General features: G+C 40.4%; 1 protein-coding gene across 1 annotated transcript; it reads left to right on the top strand.

Moving 5' to 3' along the window:
• Window positions 1-3,168: 3,168 nt before the first annotated feature.
• On the top strand, window positions 3,169-13,576 carry tppp3 (tubulin polymerization-promoting protein family member 3). Its single transcript, XM_003437732.4, has 4 exons — window positions 3,169-3,263; window positions 6,822-7,023; window positions 8,444-8,597; window positions 11,736-13,576. Exons 2-4 carry the CDS (start codon window positions 6,836-6,838, stop codon window positions 11,928-11,930), a joined length of 537 nt encoding a protein of 178 aa, XP_003437780.1. The 5' UTR covers window positions 3,169-3,263; window positions 6,822-6,835; the 3' UTR covers window positions 11,931-13,576.
• The last annotated feature ends 5,518 nt before the right edge of the window (window positions 13,577-19,094 follow it).

Here is a 19,094-nt window from a genome sequence, read left to right as displayed (position 1 = left end):
GCCTCTTTTAAAATGCTGCCTGCCAAATCGCTGTCAGCCACTTAGTTTACATTTTCAGTGATCGGTCTTGAGATGTCTAACTTGGAAATTTCCAGTTCGATTTGGTTTCAACTGAACAAGAAAGATGCTGAGATTAAAGTGCTCCCGATGAAAGCGTCTCAGCTGTTCTTTGTCTTTGTCGGCCTGCTGCACCGATCAACCTGCAGTTTCATTTTGTTCTGTTATTAAGGTGACGACTGTCTGCAGCTGCAGAGTTATATAAGGAGAGAAATGTTTATGTGAATATGATGCTGAGAAGAGAGACGCATTTCAAGCGTTTCAAGCAGAATAAAGAGCTTGCACACTTCCTTTTCCCCTGCTGAAAAGAGAAAAATATAAACCATAAAAACCTCTGGTGTCTGAGAGGTTTCTTTCTTTAATATCAAACAAATATGATTAAAGCGCATTTTTCTGTTTTCAACAAGTTGAGCAGGACATGAAATGCACTGGAGTACCTGCAGATGTTTGCAGCAGCGTGTAGACCTGCTGATCCTGTCTCACTGGATTCTACCTGACAAACATCAAAACACTGTTGCCATGACAACAGAAACACAAACAATGATGTAATCTGTCACTGCATGTCCAGCAGGAAGTTTCAGTAAAGTTCAGTTTCCTGCCACAAGAATAGTTTGTGCTGCATCTATATTTCTAAAAACGTTCTGCAGGTTCTTTCTCTGCAGACGGAGAAGGGGAAATAAAGCATCACGTTTATGCTGCACCGTGACCTTTTGACCTCTGCCTTAACTTCAGCTTCTGGTTTAGTTTGAGTCATATGCTTGTATTTTTAGTTTTTGAAGGTTCTCATTGACAAGGTCAGCTTTACGTTTTAGTGTTATCTTCAGTACAAAAGCAGTAATCAGTGGATTCAGTGTTCTGAATGACATAAATAAAACAGTTAAAACCAGGTGTGTCAGTCTGGCCTGTCTGGAGATCCAAGTTGGCAGACTGGATGAAAACTGAAGACAAGTTACTATTATTTTTTCAATAAAATGCACTGTTATGTTATTTCACAGTGAAATAACGTTTCATACTGTCCTGTTTCAAAACACAATATATGTGATGGTTTTGTGCCTTCAAAGAGCTGCTGTAGTTTCAAATGTTCGTGTAAAAAACATGGAAAAGTCACACTTATTTTCTTAAGAGATATTCTGTTTTATAAATATGCAAAACTTTTCAGAATCTGCTTAATTTTATAAGGTAATGCAAAAGTTTTCCTGGTCCAGACGTGCCTGAGATCAAATCAGGGTTTACGGTGCCGTCCGTGGAATAAAATGAGTTTAAATAGTTTAACCCTTCACGCAGCTTCTGCTCTGAAACACATTATGAGTCTGCACATGTGTAGCACCAGCTGATCCCAGTGCAGAGCAGTGAAATTGGTCCATGTTTGTGTTTCGCTCATTTATCAGTGTGTGAATGAGGTTGCAGTTGTGCTTACACAGAAGATGTCAGCCGAAAGCGTGTGCAGACATTCTTGCACACTCAGCTGTAAAAATGTGATCGTTTGCAGACCAGACTGCCTCCAGGGCCTGAGACTTCTCAATGGATGCAGGCCTCTATTGCATTCTGCATTCTAGGAGTGTTTACACCTGCAGTCAAGTCCACTTGTGATCAGACCTAATGCCATGAGTTTATGACATTTGACATTTTAACACCAAGCTATGATTTTATTACGCCGTCTGCCTGTGGGTTGTTAGGACTCTGTAGTCGGTGAGAAGCGAAGTACAGCTTCAGTAGAATCAGTAGAATCATCGTCAGCAACAATAACGTGAAGCAGTATATTTTTTATGCTTTTTAGTTTTGGCCAACTCTTGTTTACTGCATTGGCTCAGATCATTGAAGTTTGTGGACATTTGTTTGTGCCCAGCTCTTTGAAGGTCCCACCGCAGCATTTCAGTCAGACTGAGGTCTGCAGCAGCTTGATTCTTTTCTTTTTCAGTCACTCTGTAGGAGATTTGCGGCTGTGCTTTGGATTAATCACCTGCTGCATGACTCAGTTTGAGTCAAGCTTTCACACTTGACACTACACAGTAGAATACCGTGGTTCACTCAGTGACTGCAAATTATCGAGGTCCTGTGGCTCAAAACAAGCCCAGTTCATCAGCCCTCCACCACCCTGATTGACATTGACATGAGGTGTTTGTGCTGATGTGCCGTGTTTGGTTTTCCCACACTTTGTCTGTCTGAGGTGACACTGATCCAGAAAAATTTGTTCAGATGCATCTTTGCATGCAAACCTAAGCCGTGCTGCAATCTTCTTTTAGAGAGAAGAGCCTTTCTCCTGGCAACCCCTGAAAACAAGCCATACTTCTTCAGTCCTTTTCTAATTGCCCATTTCATGAACTTTAACATTTAACATGCTAACCGAAGCCTGGAGAGTCTGAGACAGAGCTCTAGGTTTTTTGCAATTTCTCTGAGCATTGCATGAGCTCAGGGTGAATTTCTGGGACATGGCAATGGAAGATTACACATGTTTACACACATGTAAGTCGTCCAGAACAGCAAACTGATGAAACTCCTGCTTCTACATAGGTGCTTACACTTGCTGGTGATCAGTTAATCATGTGCACTTGATCAGCAGCACCTGGCTTCCTACGGTAGAAGGAAGGGTGCACTTGCTTTTTCACATGACCGCATGTCTCCTTTTTACCTTAGAAATTCTCCAGAGCACTGTGTTTGCCTCTCAATCACTGGCAGCAGTGGTGCTGCCTTTCAGCCGCTCGCACGTCATTACGTGCAGCTTTGACACAGAGAGGAAGGGGCCAGACTGCAAAGAGTATTTACTCAGAAATCTGTCATCATAACTTCATTAAATCTTATTTTCAGACAGTGTATAGAGCAGCTGCTAAAACCTGCCAAAGGCTCAACAGAGTGCTTTTCTTATTTGTGTTTATACTTAATCAGCCTTTAAGTTCAATTAAAGCATAAAAATCTGCATGCAGCATTGTTATATGATCATTATGACCTCTGACCTTTGACCTGCAGCTGTGGGAAACTGCAGGAGCCTGCATAAGCGCCCTGCGGTAGGACCAACCCTCCCTCTCTCTCCCCCTCTTTCTCTGTTTTATTGCCCTCCCCTGATGTTGGACAGGATGTCGCCAAGGCGACGGGGTAAACAGATGATAACAAGCCCTCAGCCCTTCAGAACTCATTTGAATGCTGCCACCGCTGCTGAGGGCCAGAAGAGGGAGAGCAGAGGCAGACGGAGGGGGACTGAAGACGGACAGGTAGGAAACTGCAAGACACACATGCAATAAAAAAAGAGAGAAATCAGGGAATTAAAAAAAAAAGTTTTACAGAATAAGACTCAAAGATGTGGGTGTGGTGCAAATGTCAGAAGTGCAAAGCAAAGAAGAAGAATGGAAAAATTAAGAAGAACAAAAAAGTAGAAGTTGATGTGTTTAATATAAACAGATTTTGTAAAAATATACAAGGATATTTTTTTAATGACAGTTTTGAGATACATTTTTAAAATCTTATTGCAGTCAGTGCTGGGACAACTTTTTAGTTTTATTCCAGAAACTTTTTCTGCAGCAATTGAAGATCAGAGTCGGTTTAATTTCAGACATGCACAGAGAGCAGAATGTTTGCAGTCTGCACAGCTGGAAGCTTCAGTGATTCATCTGCTGTGTCTTCAATAATGCTGCCACTTATCAACTTAAAACATCTGAAAGAAATAGCCATGAAGTGTTCTCGCCAAACAAATATTCAGATCTCTTCTCACAAAAACAGCAAACAGCAGGAACCTTCACACCAGACAAGATGTTTGATTATAATTTGCTAAAAATTGCTGGCTTAAAAAGTATAAAATTAGAAAAGTGATGTGCACATGGGATCTGCTACTGAACAGAAAGATGCAGGGATTTAATGTGCAGCCACACGCTGTCATGTTTTATGAATTTTAAAAATGTGGACAGTCGGTAATCTGTTTATTTGTCTTCGCATAGTGACACACACACACACACACACACACACACTGACTAGCACGCCCATACACTTTACACAATATGTGTGGCCTCATAACTAAAACACACTCAAACTGAAGGAGAGCTGCTGCTAGAAACAGAGCATGTGAGCCTAGCCGAGCTTTGTTTTTAACACTGAGACAGGACTGAAGTTCCTACTATTGATTATCAATCAAGTTTTCAATATCTGTCTGTGCGTCTCAAAGCAAAAACATAAAGGAGCAGTGAAGTGTCAAAACCCAGCCTTTTGCCCGGGTTTCACCTCTCAGGTGCAGGTATTCCTACCTGCCTGGTGATAATTGTGCATAGAATGTTAGTTTTTTTTAGGTAACCCAGGAATTACTCTAGATTACTACTGAAGGACTTGGTTGTGTAAGATATTACATGATGTATGAAAACAGTGAAAGGAAGTGATAGGCAGATGCTTTAGGCAGTAAACTACAGTCAGGATGCTTTTGTAACAGGCTGTTGGTCACTATGGGCAGAATAAAGGCGGGGAGATGTGGGCAGCCCAGTCTATCGATGGTTAAGGAAAAAAAAAATCACATATTCGAGTCATTTTCACACATAAATGTTGGACAATTTCCCAAGAATTAGTTCAGGAGAGTGTCTGAAGTTCCCCCTTTCTCGCATGGAGCACCCAACAAGTGCTAGCATGAAGCTAACAACGTTCTCAATACAAGAAGTCCTTTTGCAAATCTTACATTACGCTGACGTTTTACCACTGTTCCACTCTTTAATGTCCCATCTAAGTGCGTTGAATGTTTGTGTCCTCATATGCAGCTCTGTCGGGTGGTATCGTAAAAGGTTCCGGGCTGCATTGCTCGTTTTAAATTAGTGCTGCAAATGTTGATCTGAATTTAAGTTTTTGTGTTTTTCATTATTTCTGTCAATGATAATGCACAAGAAACACTTTGCACAGGGAGTTTTCACTTGCCGTTTCTGCCAGATGTGATGTCACAACTGCTGGCGTGCCCTGCGCTTTGGTGCCATTTCGGCTTGTTGTACACCACCCAGATTTTAACTTTAACCTCACTGTTTCATCTTTGTTTTATTCCTCCAAGGAAGCAGGGAATTTTTCTGAGCAATGATACCTGTTTCTTAGGAAAAGACTACAGTGAGTCAAGTTCAAGTACGCTGACGTTAATGTTTATGTAAGCAGTGACCTTGGTTTTAACCTCGGGGCTGCAGCTATCTCCCGTGTCACCTTCCTCTTATTTCTAGAATTTCTAGAATCGCATGCACCATAGTACATCTGATTAATATTTGGTTATAGTCTCCTTTGTCTCTAACACTCCTGCATTTCTCCTCAGCTTCTGTGCTCCTGTTTTAACAGTTATTCACAGATTTGAATGTTTTAACATGTGATTGTTAAATGTTGTCAGTCTCTGTTGGGATTAGTTGGCTTGGGAATGGTTTGTATCAGAGTGAAACATTCTACCACAATAACTGCTCAAACTTGACTGAACTCAGAACAGTCTTAACTTGTTGATGCACAAAGAGACCAGATTAATTCCTGCTTCGGTCTGTCTTCAGTTTTAACTGCTGTGATTGTGTTTTGGGTTCAGAGATGACCGACTCCCAGTCTTGCACCTGAACACATCTGATAGATGTTAGACAGTACCTGCCTTGCTGTGAGCTAGTCCAGAGTCTGACTCCTTGCAATTAAATCATCGGCTGATTTATGAATGTGTGATTTTGTGCGATATTTTCCTGTCTGTTGTCGAAAGAAGCGATACAAATTGCTGCTCATCACAAGAGGTCAGTCCCTGAAGATTATTACAACAGCCAATTGAATGAAGAGATGCTTTTTATGTTGAGATGTCTAAAAAGAGACTGCAGGGGAGTTGCAGTGATCACTCTTCCTAAAAACAAGAAGCAGGTTTAATGAATCAGCTTGTGTGTGTGTGTGTGTGTAAGCAGGGCTCATATTAACTATCTGTACTATAACTTCACCCACTATGGCCTGCAGCAGAGTTGTGCAAGTGGAATTTTCTCCAGAAGCAGCATGACAAGGAGACACAAGTGTATTTGGACAGAGATGCAGCCAGCTCTGTTTCCATGAAACCCACTGTTAGGGATTGCAACAGTGTGTGTGTGTGCAGTCGCACAAGCCTGAGAAACCACAGTGAGGTCACGTCTCACACCCTACACGCACACACACATATTCTGTGGGCACATGCACACTTCTGCTGGAGCTGCAAAGATAATCAAAATGATCTTCATGTGTAAAACACCTACACACAGAAGCAACAAGTTATAGCTGCTACTAGCGCAGCAGAAGGTTTCCCAAAGGGAAAACTAAGCCTTGTTTCCAAGAGTCATTCAGAAAGAGGAACTTTGCACAGAGAGGAGGAAATATCCACTCTGCTGGTTTATTTTACAAAGTGTTGTGCACGACATATTGACCTTCAGGAAATAACAGGATAGAATCTGTAATGAAGCTGTGCCAGAAACTGCAGTTCCTCTAATGGCCACTGGAGGGTGACTTCAAAAGCGAATCAAGACTCATGCATGAAAAAACGTAATCGCAGCCTGATCTGGGTGTGGTTGCTCTGACTCACAGGTGAGCCGACACAGTCACCTGTTCTCTTGGCCCATCTGAACCACAACTGTAATGTTGGTACCTGTTGAAGCATTTTAATTAGAATGATCTGACACAGTATGTGTGGCCCCAGGTGACTACAGGTGAATAAAAAAATTGAACAGCTGTAATACATATGGCTTTGATTTATAAACTCAAAATCCTCTAATAAATCCTGGAGGAGATTACCTTCACACACGATCTCCAGTGTTGTCCTCTGCTTAATTTTATTGTAGATTATCTTTACATCATGGCGGAGAATGCGGACATGGAGCAGCTCCTCACAGCTTTCAGGAAGTTTGCTGTCCATGGAGACACAAAGGCAACAGGCAAAGATCTAACTGGGAAGAACTGGGCCAAACTGTGCAAAGACTGCAAGATCATCGATGGCAAGAACATCACGGGCACTGACGTGGACATCGTCTTCTCCAAAGTCAAGTGAGTGTTCACATCAGCGCCAGTGTCAACAGACTGCAAAAAGTGCAGTTCCTCTAATGTCCACTTGAGGCTGGCTGCAAAAGTGAGACTCCCATTTTATAATCCCCAGCCTCACAGTAGAAATGAACTGGTTAATTGTCATCATTAAAATGTGCAGCCCGGAACAGAAAGCAGTGTGTTTTCTAAAGCAACATTTTCCCATCTTTATAACCAAGTTTGTGACCATTGGCTGATAAACTAGCATCTCATTTTAACATGGCCAAATCTCTCTCTAGATACTCAAAAGGACTACAGAGGTGACTTTACATAACACCCTGCTGGCGACATGTGCGTTTTAAATACTGGAGATATTTTACTGTGGTATTTGAGCACCTGCTGGTTCACACTTAATTCGAGGAAAATTGAGCACCATTATGCTGATGAAACAGCAGCTCCACTGTCAAGGTAGCTCGCACATTTTTATTGCATATGCACGTTTCATGTAGATGATGGGGAGCTCAGTGTTTGGTACAAACCTTGAAGTGCTCGGACACTGTACAGATCATGTCTGGAAACGCCCTTTTAGAAGCGCCGTTCAAGTCTTGTTTGTAATGTGGGACAACAGTGTGTGCAGGGAGTGAATGTGTCCTGCTCTTTAACAAAGGTGGGGCGATTATTCGTACTTATATTTGTAAAACCACCTCCCTTAAAGTCTTTTGTTAGCATATTGTATGAAAACACGTGCATAAATCTTACCTCTGAAAGACTTTTTGCTCCGTATTTAGTTTTTAAGTCAGTGTCTCCTCCACACGCCCTGATAAAACTGCAGCACTTTAGTCTATATTCAAACACAAATGAAGCACATAATTAGTTCAGGCAGAGCGCTGAAGTCATACTCCGAAAACTGATGAGTGTCATCCATCACTTGGGTGTAACATGGCTGCGACTGGCGGATAAAGACAGTCGTGGAACTACATGATAAAACTTAGTAACAATGGTATATCATTGTTTTGGGGGACAAAATGTTAAGCACTGGATGAAATGATTGATGCCAAGTATTTCTTTAGAAACAATAACATACACAAAGAAAATAATGGAAATGTTTAGGGACCCGTTTTGAACTATGCCAAAGATTTAGACCTGCAATAAGAAGACTTTTTGCTGTTTTCCTGGGATAGAATTTTCTGAGGAATTACAGTGTGGTGTATTGGTTTGTTGCTCTACTTTTAGTTACTTGAATTATTATTGAATTCCCAGTCACCACCATTACTCTGACAGTTCTGCCTGTGTTGAGCTTCCCAGACTTTTCTCGATGAAACAAAATATCTGTTTAATAATTTAAATAACAGCTAAAAGACATTTTCCAACCAAGAGAATTAATAGTACAGTTTAGACTCTGAACTCTTCCATCTCTGTGTTCCTTTTGTGTATTTCTGTACAGACAGAAGACGTCTCGGGTCATCAATTACGAGGAGTTTCAGAAAGCTCTGGAAGAGCTGGCTCCAAAGAGGTTCAAAGGTCAAAGCAAAGAGGAGGCACTGCAGTCTATCCACAAGCTGGTGGAAGGCCGAGAGCCTACCAACGTTGGTGTGACGGTGAGACAAGATGCTCGTGTGTTGTTTTAAAGCTTGAAATCCCACAACAAAGACGCTCAACAGTAAAAGAGGAAATTGTGATTCTATGCAATGTATATGTTGCGAAATGTATTATTTTTCTTTTTGTGCATATGTGTAAAAACAAAAGCAATGAGTCTGCAAAAGAAAAGACTTAAAGGTAAGTGATAATGCAGTTATATGGATTATATATGGATTAAGCCACACTCTCATACTAAGCCACACCCATACTTATTGATAATAGTCCCCTCCATGAATCGCCACCTTACCGTGGTGGGGGGGTTTGTGTGCCCGAGTGATCCCAGGAGCTATGTTGTCCGGGGCAGTTTGCCCCTGGTAGGGTCTCCCAAGGCAAACTGGTCCTGGGTGAGGGGCCAGACTAAGTGCGATTCAAAACTTCTATGAATGGATTCATAAAGGACTGAGGACCAGGACTCCACCTTGGAGCTACACCTGGGGTAGGGCCTCATTTGAGAGGGCAGTAGATAACACAGTGTATTTAAAGTGATGATAAAAAACATCAAGGGGCGAGTGACATCGGAACCAGAAGAACATAAAACTGCATCATCCGCATAGAAATGACCTTCCCGGATCAGTTTAGTCGATCTCCCAGCTCCACACTTTGAGCTACAGCTTGGACAGAAGAGTGTCTGTCTGTGAAAAACAGCAGCATAATCAAGAAAACATGATTAGACGAGTTTGATTATGTGCTGCTCATATTTTATATTTAGCTCAGCGTTTAATCACCTCAGGCTCATCTTCTCAGTTTTCAGCTGTAGAAAAACAAGTCCTGAGCTGCTCCACAAAGAAGCATCTTACTCTACTCTAATGTTTCAGAGCCATGGCTCAACCACAGCTGGTTCATCCATCAGATCACAACTGCACACATCAAAGAGCTCTTATTTTATAATGATGAGGTCCTCAGAGCCTGAGCCAGCGAGTGAGGCAGGCTGGATCCTCTCCAGATCATTAAACGCTCTTCAGTCATCAGAGCAGATACAGTCAACACTAACCTGACTGAAATGCATGCATTACAGATGACAAGCATTTGTGTTCATGAAGGAATCAGCGTTATATTATCTATCATAGGTATTGTTATCGATTCAAAGTTTTAAAGTTTTCATGGATTATAGCAGAATTTCATAGTAAGAAGTTCTTGGTGTCTATCTGTGGAGTTACAAATGACACTGCATGTCATTTAAACTTTACCTATCAGTTTGAACGCTGCTGTATATAAGTTTGAAGAGTACATAAAGACATGTTTGATACTGGATCAAAAGCTTAAAGTGTCCATCATTTAAACCTGAGCATCATTTAAAAAATTTTAAGCAGGAAATTTTAGTCACAGGAACACTTAACCTTTCTCTCAGCATAAATGTTCAATAAGGCCTGAACTTGGTCACCACTTCCTCTTTTGTTTCCTTCCTTCTTTCATGTCATATTGAGCACAAAAGCACAAATAACAAAAATTCAACAACTCAAAAAACTACAGATTTCATCTAATGGTAGTTGAAATAAATATTATTTTAGACAATCAGAAACAGATTCAGCACTGCACGTCATACTCTTCAGGTTCTCTGAAACGGGGACATTTTAAGGCAGTACAATAAGGGACCGTTGGTACCTATGGTGAAGATCCACTGTTTTGCTGAGGTGAAAAAGAACTGTTTCATATCCAGATCTACCCATTCACTCACTATTGGTTCTCACACTGATTTGATAACTACACAACTGTAAAAGGCTAAAGAGTAGGCACCTTTTGCTACTTGCTGATCAAGTGGAAATGGTGCTAAATAAATGTGACTTTAAAAACTTTCAGATGCTTTATTTGAATTTCACTATTCTTTAAACTTTGGTTTCTACTACCCTTTCCGTTTGCCTTGTTTTGCCTGCTCTGACATTGGACCTTTTTTCATTCGCTTAGTTTCCAGTTACTCTGGCTTATCCTCATTTCAGCAGCCCACCCCACCCTCCCACTCACTCCCCACACTCTCATTAACAGAAACGATCATGAATACACACATTCCCCCCCCCCCCCCCCCCCCCCCACGCACACACACACACACACACACACACACACACTTAAAGAATAATATTAAGCTGGGTACGCATTAGCCAAGTGAGGAAACACTATCACAGGGAGCCGTCTGCACCGGGAGCCGGTCACAGACCGCAGCCTCCAGGCTGGGCACGCAGCAGGAAGGAGGCAAAGAAGCCCCCCAGCCAGGCTGAGAAGACCCACAGAGCCCCAGCAGCCACGGTCGATCACAGCCCCGGTGCAGAGAGCCCCCTACGAGGAAACACTGGAGATATGACCTAATAAGAATATAAACAGGATAAAGAGATAAAATAAATAAGAATGGGATACAATATAAATATAAGTATAAACAGAGTAAGAAGATAAAAAATGAATAAGAATAAAATCAATAAATATTAGGTAAAAACTAAATTAATAATATAAATAGAATAACAGGAAGTTTACAGGGACCCAGTGCAGTTAAATGCAGAGGGCTCCGTGTTATCTGAAACACTGTGCAATGATCAGAATCATAGCTTAAAGCAAACAACAATTTTAATTTCACTTTAAACTAAACGTGAATCAGTAAGAGTTGCTGTAACTTTCTAAGTGGTGTTTGTGTGTTTTACTCATGCTCGTGCAGAAAACATAGAAGTTATGAAAAATAGTTGTAGCCACTGTGATGTCAGTCGTTGACTTAATGATTTTACATTTGGCCATGTTAGATTTTTGGAACCACACATTATCATCTATGAATAAACAAGCAGACAAATAAAACACAGCAAGCCAGAATATTTATCGTGACATCTATTAAAATGCACTAAAAGGCTCCAACACCCAAACACACGATCAATAAATAATGTTTAGTGACTTGAAGTAGTGGATGGGTTTATGTTAGAGGCTGTAAACATGCTTTGTAACGCTGGATATTTTAACATGGAACTCATTGTCGCCTCAAGTGGTCATTAGAGGAACTGCAGTTTTTGGCGCTTCTGCATTGTCTTCATTTTTCCCTCTTGTTAAAAAAGACAGAGACACGTCCTGAAGCAGGGAGGATATTTTTTCTTTTACTGACTTTAATCTAATTTTTCTATTTCCATCAGAAAGTGGCAAAGACACCAGCGGTGGACCGTCTGACCGACACATCCCGTTACACTGGATCGCACAAGGAGCGCTTTGACGAGAGCGGCAAGGGCAAAGGTCGCGAGGGTCGTGAGGAGATTGTGGAGAACACGGGCTACGTGGGAGCGTACAAGAATGCCGGGACGTATGACACAAAGGTGAAAGCTGAGAAATGAGGAAGCCGGAGGCAGCGCCCCCTGCTGGGAGCTGACTGGAAGCACAGCTCCTCAACAGTCTGGACCAAACCTTGAACTTTGACCCTTCTATGTCTGTGTGGATGTCTGTGTGTTTGCACTGGACAGAGCTTTATGTTCATTCTGATTTGCAGATAAACATGTGGATCTGACAGAGGTGAGGTATTGGCCTCATATCAACTCATCAGCGCCCCCCTTAGGCTGTAATATTCATCACACATCTGGACTTTTTGTTCATTCTCGGTGGCCCCATTCAGAGCAAGGAGGTGGGTGATGTAATCATTACCTGCTCTGCTCAGTGATGGTAATCCAGTCAGCAGCATGTGACTCAGTGTTCAGCTCAGTAATAATGAGCTGTTTCTCTGACCTGGCTTCTCCTACTGTGCTTTCAATCCTGTCCAGAGCCTCACTCATGTGATTCAAATTCTTTCATTCTCCCTATGAAGGCACCAGTGCTGCTGCTAATCTGATTATCTTTATAGCTTTTATTTGGTTACACAGAAGCAAACTCAAAAACAGGAAACAGGTTCAGCATTTTCTGGAAGTCATTTTAAATCTAACGATACACGTTTAATTTTGTTGACTAAATGCCATCTCTGAGGATAACTGCACACACTTTGCTTCCCTTTGAGTCAGTAGCGCCCCTGTGGGGAGGCTTTTGTATTTGTCCTGCTGAATGTCCATTTCTTTTACGAGTCCACTCATGATACTATGCTATCACAATAGGTCGCCTGTATAATGATGGTATCACGATACAGCAACTCTGTGATATTTGACACAATGTGCAACAGTCAACAATGCAGAGAAAAATGTATTTATTCTCTGCTTTCATCTTTAATAACACAATAATACAATAATTCATTTAACGCTGTCCCCCCTTTTCTGCTTCACTGCAGTTTAGGGAACATCCCTGCTCCCTCTTCCATTTCCATGAGGAGTCATAAAATGCTGATTCCAGGAATCCATTTAGCACACCTGCATGTTTGAATAAAAATCTCAGTATGTGCAGCTGCTGTACTGATAACTGCATCACAACAGGAAGCAATAAAATATCAGGACTGAAGGAGCTTCTTGGATGAGAGGTGAGACGTCTTCACGAAACTTAAAGGAGTCCAGTCGCTTTATTCCCAAGCTCCTTAGACTGTATATATCGCATTAGTGAGACTTTACTCCTCTGCTGTTAACCTGAATAACTATAGTGACGGCTTCATTGCTCACCTCCTTCTGTGATGTTCATGTGTCTGAATGGGGCTGTAGTTTGTGTGTAAAGTCGTTTAGCAAATTAAATTCTCACTGCCCATTACAGAAAAAGGTTGACGTGTTAACACTCATAGTACATATATATAGTATATTCAATCTCCTTCAAAAAAGAAAGTCAAACCAACAAAAACTCTCAACCATCTCTGGATCCACATCAAATTATGATCAGACTGTTTCTGCAATGCTGAAGTTTCTGAAGCCATGTTTGCATTTTTCATCTTTTTTTTTTGTTATATATAATTTTTTCAGCCTGATTTTTCTTCTGCAAAACAAATATTTTACATCTTCCCCAAGAGCTTTACGTGTTAATTATTGTTGTTGATGCAGTGTAAGTAAATTTAGTGAACAAATAAAAGCTTTAAAATGGTTTTCTTGTTTCTTGTTTCGATTTTTTTTTGCCATAGAAACATTTTCAAAAATAAGACAATGTCCCAAAAGGCATTTGCAGGTTAGTTTTATTTAAAATAATAAGAGCAGACAGTCAGGGGGATGAGGAATAGAGATTTTTGCTGCAAGAGTTCAGCTTTTGCATTCTTTTATTTACATTTTACAAGCCATCCAAACTTGTTTTGGAACAGGTTTTAAAAATCCTGAGGCTTCCTTGTCTGCATGATGCACTTAGCTGGGTCTGGAATACAAATACATTTCACGTATTTGTAGCTTATAAGATACAAATAAGCCCTTCAGGTTTCTGGACAATCCGACCATATTTGTAAAAGACAGATGACCTTTTCAATCAAATGACAACCAAAGATCCGGATTGACAATTTATTTAGAATAAAAGCTTAAAAACAACAAAAGGCATTAAATGACAAATAATAAAATCACACAGAGCAAACTAGCTGTCACAGAGTATATTGTGTCCATAGCTGAGCCCCCGTGGATACGCCATGGACTGTATATTTGAAGCATAATACCAGCAAAATCACTTCTAGTGACGCCTCTGATAGAAGATACCGCTAATATATACGACACGAGAGAAACACCCTCAACAATAATCCGGTGTGAGAGTGTAACATTAATCCTAAATCTCTGTAATATAAATCATATAAAACCTTCACTGAATCAGGTTTTATTTATGTGTGTGTTGCTGGATTATAGCCCAGAGCCACTCCAGCTTATGGTCAAGCATTCAATCACATTTATTTCAAATTAAATTCAGTCGTCAAATAAAAAGTGATTTGAATGATAGACTGTATATGAAAGGTGGAAGCAGCCTTTAGTTATGAAAAATAAAGCCTTAAATTTTCTCATTAATGATCAGCTGGAGGAAAATCCTCAAAAGAAGTCTGATTGTATAGAAGAGTATGAAAAAATGACAGAACTTTTTACTTGATTTATGACCTCAATTAACATTTTCCTCAGATATTTGTGATCTCAGTCACCAGTTTTGGGTCTTACTGAACAAAACATTAAAGTTCACTTTGTAAATTATTGTTCCAGTTAGAGTGAAATAGATGATAAAGCAGGGGATGATTTAAGGTGTGGCTACTTTGTGACTGATGTGTGTATGATCCCTTTGCTTTTTGCACACTTCATCCATGACATTTAGTTGCAAAACACCAAGATGGTTTTGCCAAAGTGACTCAATCATAATCAAGATTCAGTGCAGAGTCACTGATGTCATACCACTTGGGACAAAATGCAGATTCTTGTCTTTCGCTTCCACTGAAATTCAACATCGCTTCCCACAGTGTCGGGAGACATCCATGCCGATGTTTCCTTAACAAAGATTCAGCAAAGACAAGTTTTTATTCTACTGCCACTCTATTTTATAGAAGTTTTATCAAATATGTTTTAATGTTTTGTTTTATTTAGTCCTAATTTGTTAAGCAGAAACACACTTGTTGACTGTGTGAAGGAAGAACCCCTTTAAAACAGGAAGAGAACTTCTGCAGAATGCTGCTTGCGCAAACTGCCGTGAATGGTTGGGGTGTGAGAGGACAGAGAAGAAAAACAGCGTATAGGCAAATAGTATGGGAGAAAGCAGCACTTAAGGCACACAGGGAGAAGAGAGGGGTGGAGGAGAAGTTCTCAGTGCATCATGGGAAGTCCTCCTGCAGTATGAGCCTCTTGCAGGGTCACCTGATCCTGCCTTATACTGCAGAACAATGATTAATTGGAACAACTGATATGTTTTTGTCATGAATAAATTTGTCATGTTCAAGTCAACCTGCAGATGGAGCCTTTGCCTCTCATTAATGCGATGAATGCAAACAGCAGTGGGGAATCTGACCCAACTCACTCTCACTTAAAGTCTCAAAGCAGTGAAAAGTGCTGAGGTGGAGCTGCACATCCAAATATGTTGGAGTGGTACTTCAGTTTTATGAAAGAATAAAAGGCAGAACTTTATCCTTGTCTGCACTGAGTTAGGCAAGGTTTAAAGTAGATTTACCTCCAATCATCATTTATTAAATCTGCATCCCTCATAGAGCACCACCCTTGGCCGTCTGTAGCATCCACTAATCCTGATTACACATGGAGAGACAGGATGGGGTCTCCGCCCACCACACCCCACCCAGAGATGAATGCATCACAGACTGAGGACAGGATTGCGACGACCACGGGAGGACACGGGAGACAGAGAAGAGACAGAGGACACGCGTACAGAAGGGGAGATGGGACGATGAAGGTGGAGGAAAGCAAAATTTTACCAACATGGACAGCAGAGGGAGGAGAGGAACTGATGGATCTTTCAAACGCTCATCCATAAAACGCAGCGCGTCCTCTGCATCACAGAAGGTAGGATGGAAAACTCACCTGGGAAGGTGGCAATATTTACTGCGGTGGCCAGGATGAGATCATTACTTAGGTCATCAAATGATCAAAAAGTACCTGAAATGTTATCTATAGTTCCTCGTTTTGAACTGTTGATGAAGCTCATCGATAATTACAATTAAAACAGGTGGTTAAACGGCATTAAAAGAAAAAGCTCTTTAGTAGTCACAGCAGGTAACATCAGCTGTATGCATGCACAGCCTTCTATAGGATGCATGCATGCTGCAAGACTTCCGTTCTGTCACTGGACACACCTGACCACTATTTGGCTCCACCCCTGCACCTGAGACTCACCTGAACACTTGGAACTTGAATATCCTGCAATCATTTCCCTTGAGATTGTTTAGCATAATGCTGCCTCTTACAGATGTTTTAAGTGCATGTTAAAATTAGCTGGTGGGTGTGAACCAGAGTGAGCTCTTGGAGAAACGTTTCCTGGTCTCTCAGTTAAGATGTTAAGATGAAATCTGATCAAACAGGCTTCACCTTCACTGTTTGATCAGATTTCATCTTAACATCAGGTGTTTGATTTTTTTCTGAAAATTTTCAGAAATTTTTTGGTGTCAGTGTTTTTCAGCAAACTTTCTCAAACTCATTTGCAGTTCTGAAGACACTCACTGACTATCTGACGGCCTCCTCATGCCGTTTTGGTCCTTGTTTGTCTTTGTGCTCTTTTCTCTTTAGCTCACTGGTGCCATTATGCTGATTTAATCATTTTTCTTTCAGTCTTACTTTTTCTCATTTGTTGTCTTTATCTTTGTTCTGATCATCATCATCATCACCGCCTCCATCCGACTCTGAGGTTTTGTTCTGAGACAGCTGAAAATGTTTGAAAAACTCTTTTATGACTGAGGGTTGTAACAGTTCAAAAGCCCCCCCGGGCTCAGAACAGCCAGCTGGGTTTGGAGGTCAGTTAGAGGACAGTTAAACTGGGTTAATTAAAGTGCTGCTGCAACTTCACTTTTAGTAGCATTTAAAAAACAAAAAGACAAATATCTGAACAAAAAAAAAAAATCAGATTTTTGTTTTTAGGTTCAGGGAGGAAGCGGCAGCGCCTCCTCTCAGACCATGTGACCTACTCATGCCCTTCTCCCCTCCTCTTCCTCCTCAGATCATGTGGCCCGCTCACTTCACGGTTCATTGGCTTCATGTGATTTTACTCAATGAACACAATCAGCTGTTTATTTTCCCTGGAAAACATGTGACTGTGAAATCAGACACATTAAAGTGCGAACAACACAGGGTCTAATTAATAAAACAGAGACGCCAACGTCGCACAGATGAGTAACACGTTCGTCTTAACACTCGAACCAGATCCTTTCTGTCAGAAGCAGGCCTCACCTGTATCTCCTCAGTTGATCAGTTTACACTTTAATTTGATAAATGACAAAAACGGGAAAACAAGTTTCACATTGTGAAAAGTTTTTTAGAAGTTATGAAAAAAAGGAACAAATTAAATTGATTGAATGTCATCGAGGGTTATACTTTTTAATTAAAACTAAAACAGACACTTTTCCTATAGGAAGAAAAGGATTGCACAAAACCTTTTGTAAAATAAAGTGCCAGAAAGGCAGAAAGAACATTTATTCATAGAACAAAATAAGAATTAAATTAGAAAAAAATCCTAGAATATCCTTCCCCCAAACTGGAGCAAAGAGTTTTTGGATTGCCTATTAATACAATTAACTGCACATTAATCTGTGATATTAATCACAGATTATACTCATATATAAAATGAGTTTGATAAAATTAATAAAATGAATTCATAATTGTATGAAAACTTTCAATAGGAATCATCATACTAAACCTCCTTGTGACCCAATTAGTGGTAACCAGTTAAACATTTCAGCTAAAAGCACCTTTAAAAGCGTCCACCTCAGACTTAATAATGCCAATTTTGAGCCGTAATGCAACTGAAATACTCAGCACGAAGTAAGTATTATATAAAGGCAAACCCAAAACTGTTTCACATCGCAGGCTGTAAACATTATTTTTTAAATTTCTGCTATAAAGTTGGACATTTTAAAAACCGGAAGCCCGTGGCGATCGTGGGAACTGCAGGGTTTTTGTTTGTTTGGGTTTTTTGTTGGCACAAATGCTTGATTTTTCTTTTCTTTCATTTTTAAATTCTTCCAGCATTTATTCATTGAGGTTTTTATTTTAGCTTTTGATGCTACTTTTTCAGATATTACAGAAATATTTTTGTTGCTGTTTGTGTGTCTGTCAGAAAGATTGTGCAACAACTGCCCTGATGAACCTCAGGAAACTCAGTAAAGTGTTGATGCAAGTCCAAAAGAAGAACTTTACACATTTCCTTCTGGCATGGGTGTATCAGTTTCCTAAATATTGCTTTCACCATTGAAAGATTTATCATCAGTATATATTTTTAATATGTTTTCATACAATATTTACAGAAATAAATTAAAATAGGCTCCAGTTCACATGTGTAACACAAGTGCAAACTAGAGACCACCGGGAGACTGTTGTACAACCCAGGCCGGTTTTGGTACTACATATGTGACATGCACTAAATCTGTCCAAAAACACAGAGAATAAATGTTAGATTTTTGCTTATTCCTCCCCATCAATGCATTGTGCTGCTGTTGTGCTGACCCAAGAGATTTGCTGTTTATTTCCACCTTGTTGTTCTCTGATTGGTTCAGAGCTGCGGTCCACTTCCTGTCTCTGAATGAAATAAAATAGAGCATAATACAACAGCTCATTATGCAAACAAGTAGTTCCTCTGGACAGCATTAATCTCATTTAAACCCCTGATAATCCAAATCTCCAGGCCTCACTCACACACCCTGTGCATTGTTGCTGAGTCCTTCCTTTTTACTTTAATCGCTCTGTTTTCGTTGAGAAAACACTCCTTGATTTTATTTTATTCACTTTAAAAGTACTTTAGCAGAATATTATTGCACAGAAGCACAGTATAAATGCTCCACTAAATTTTCAAGTATAAGTACTGCAATAAAAATCCCTGTGAAGAAGTCCATCAATATTACTTAGAGTATCAGAAGTAAAGGTAAATGTTCTGATCGATTTGGAGGGGTCATGTATGAATTTAGGATGAATTTGTATTTTGTTATTGAGGCACCCGATAGA

Source organism: Oreochromis niloticus, linkage group LG1 (genome assembly GCF_001858045.2).
Source record: "Oreochromis niloticus isolate F11D_XX linkage group LG1, O_niloticus_UMD_NMBU, whole genome shotgun sequence".
Lineage (NCBI taxonomy): Eukaryota > Metazoa > Chordata > Actinopteri > Cichliformes > Cichlidae > Oreochromis > Oreochromis niloticus.
This window is presented reverse-complemented; position numbering and strand designations above follow the sequence as displayed.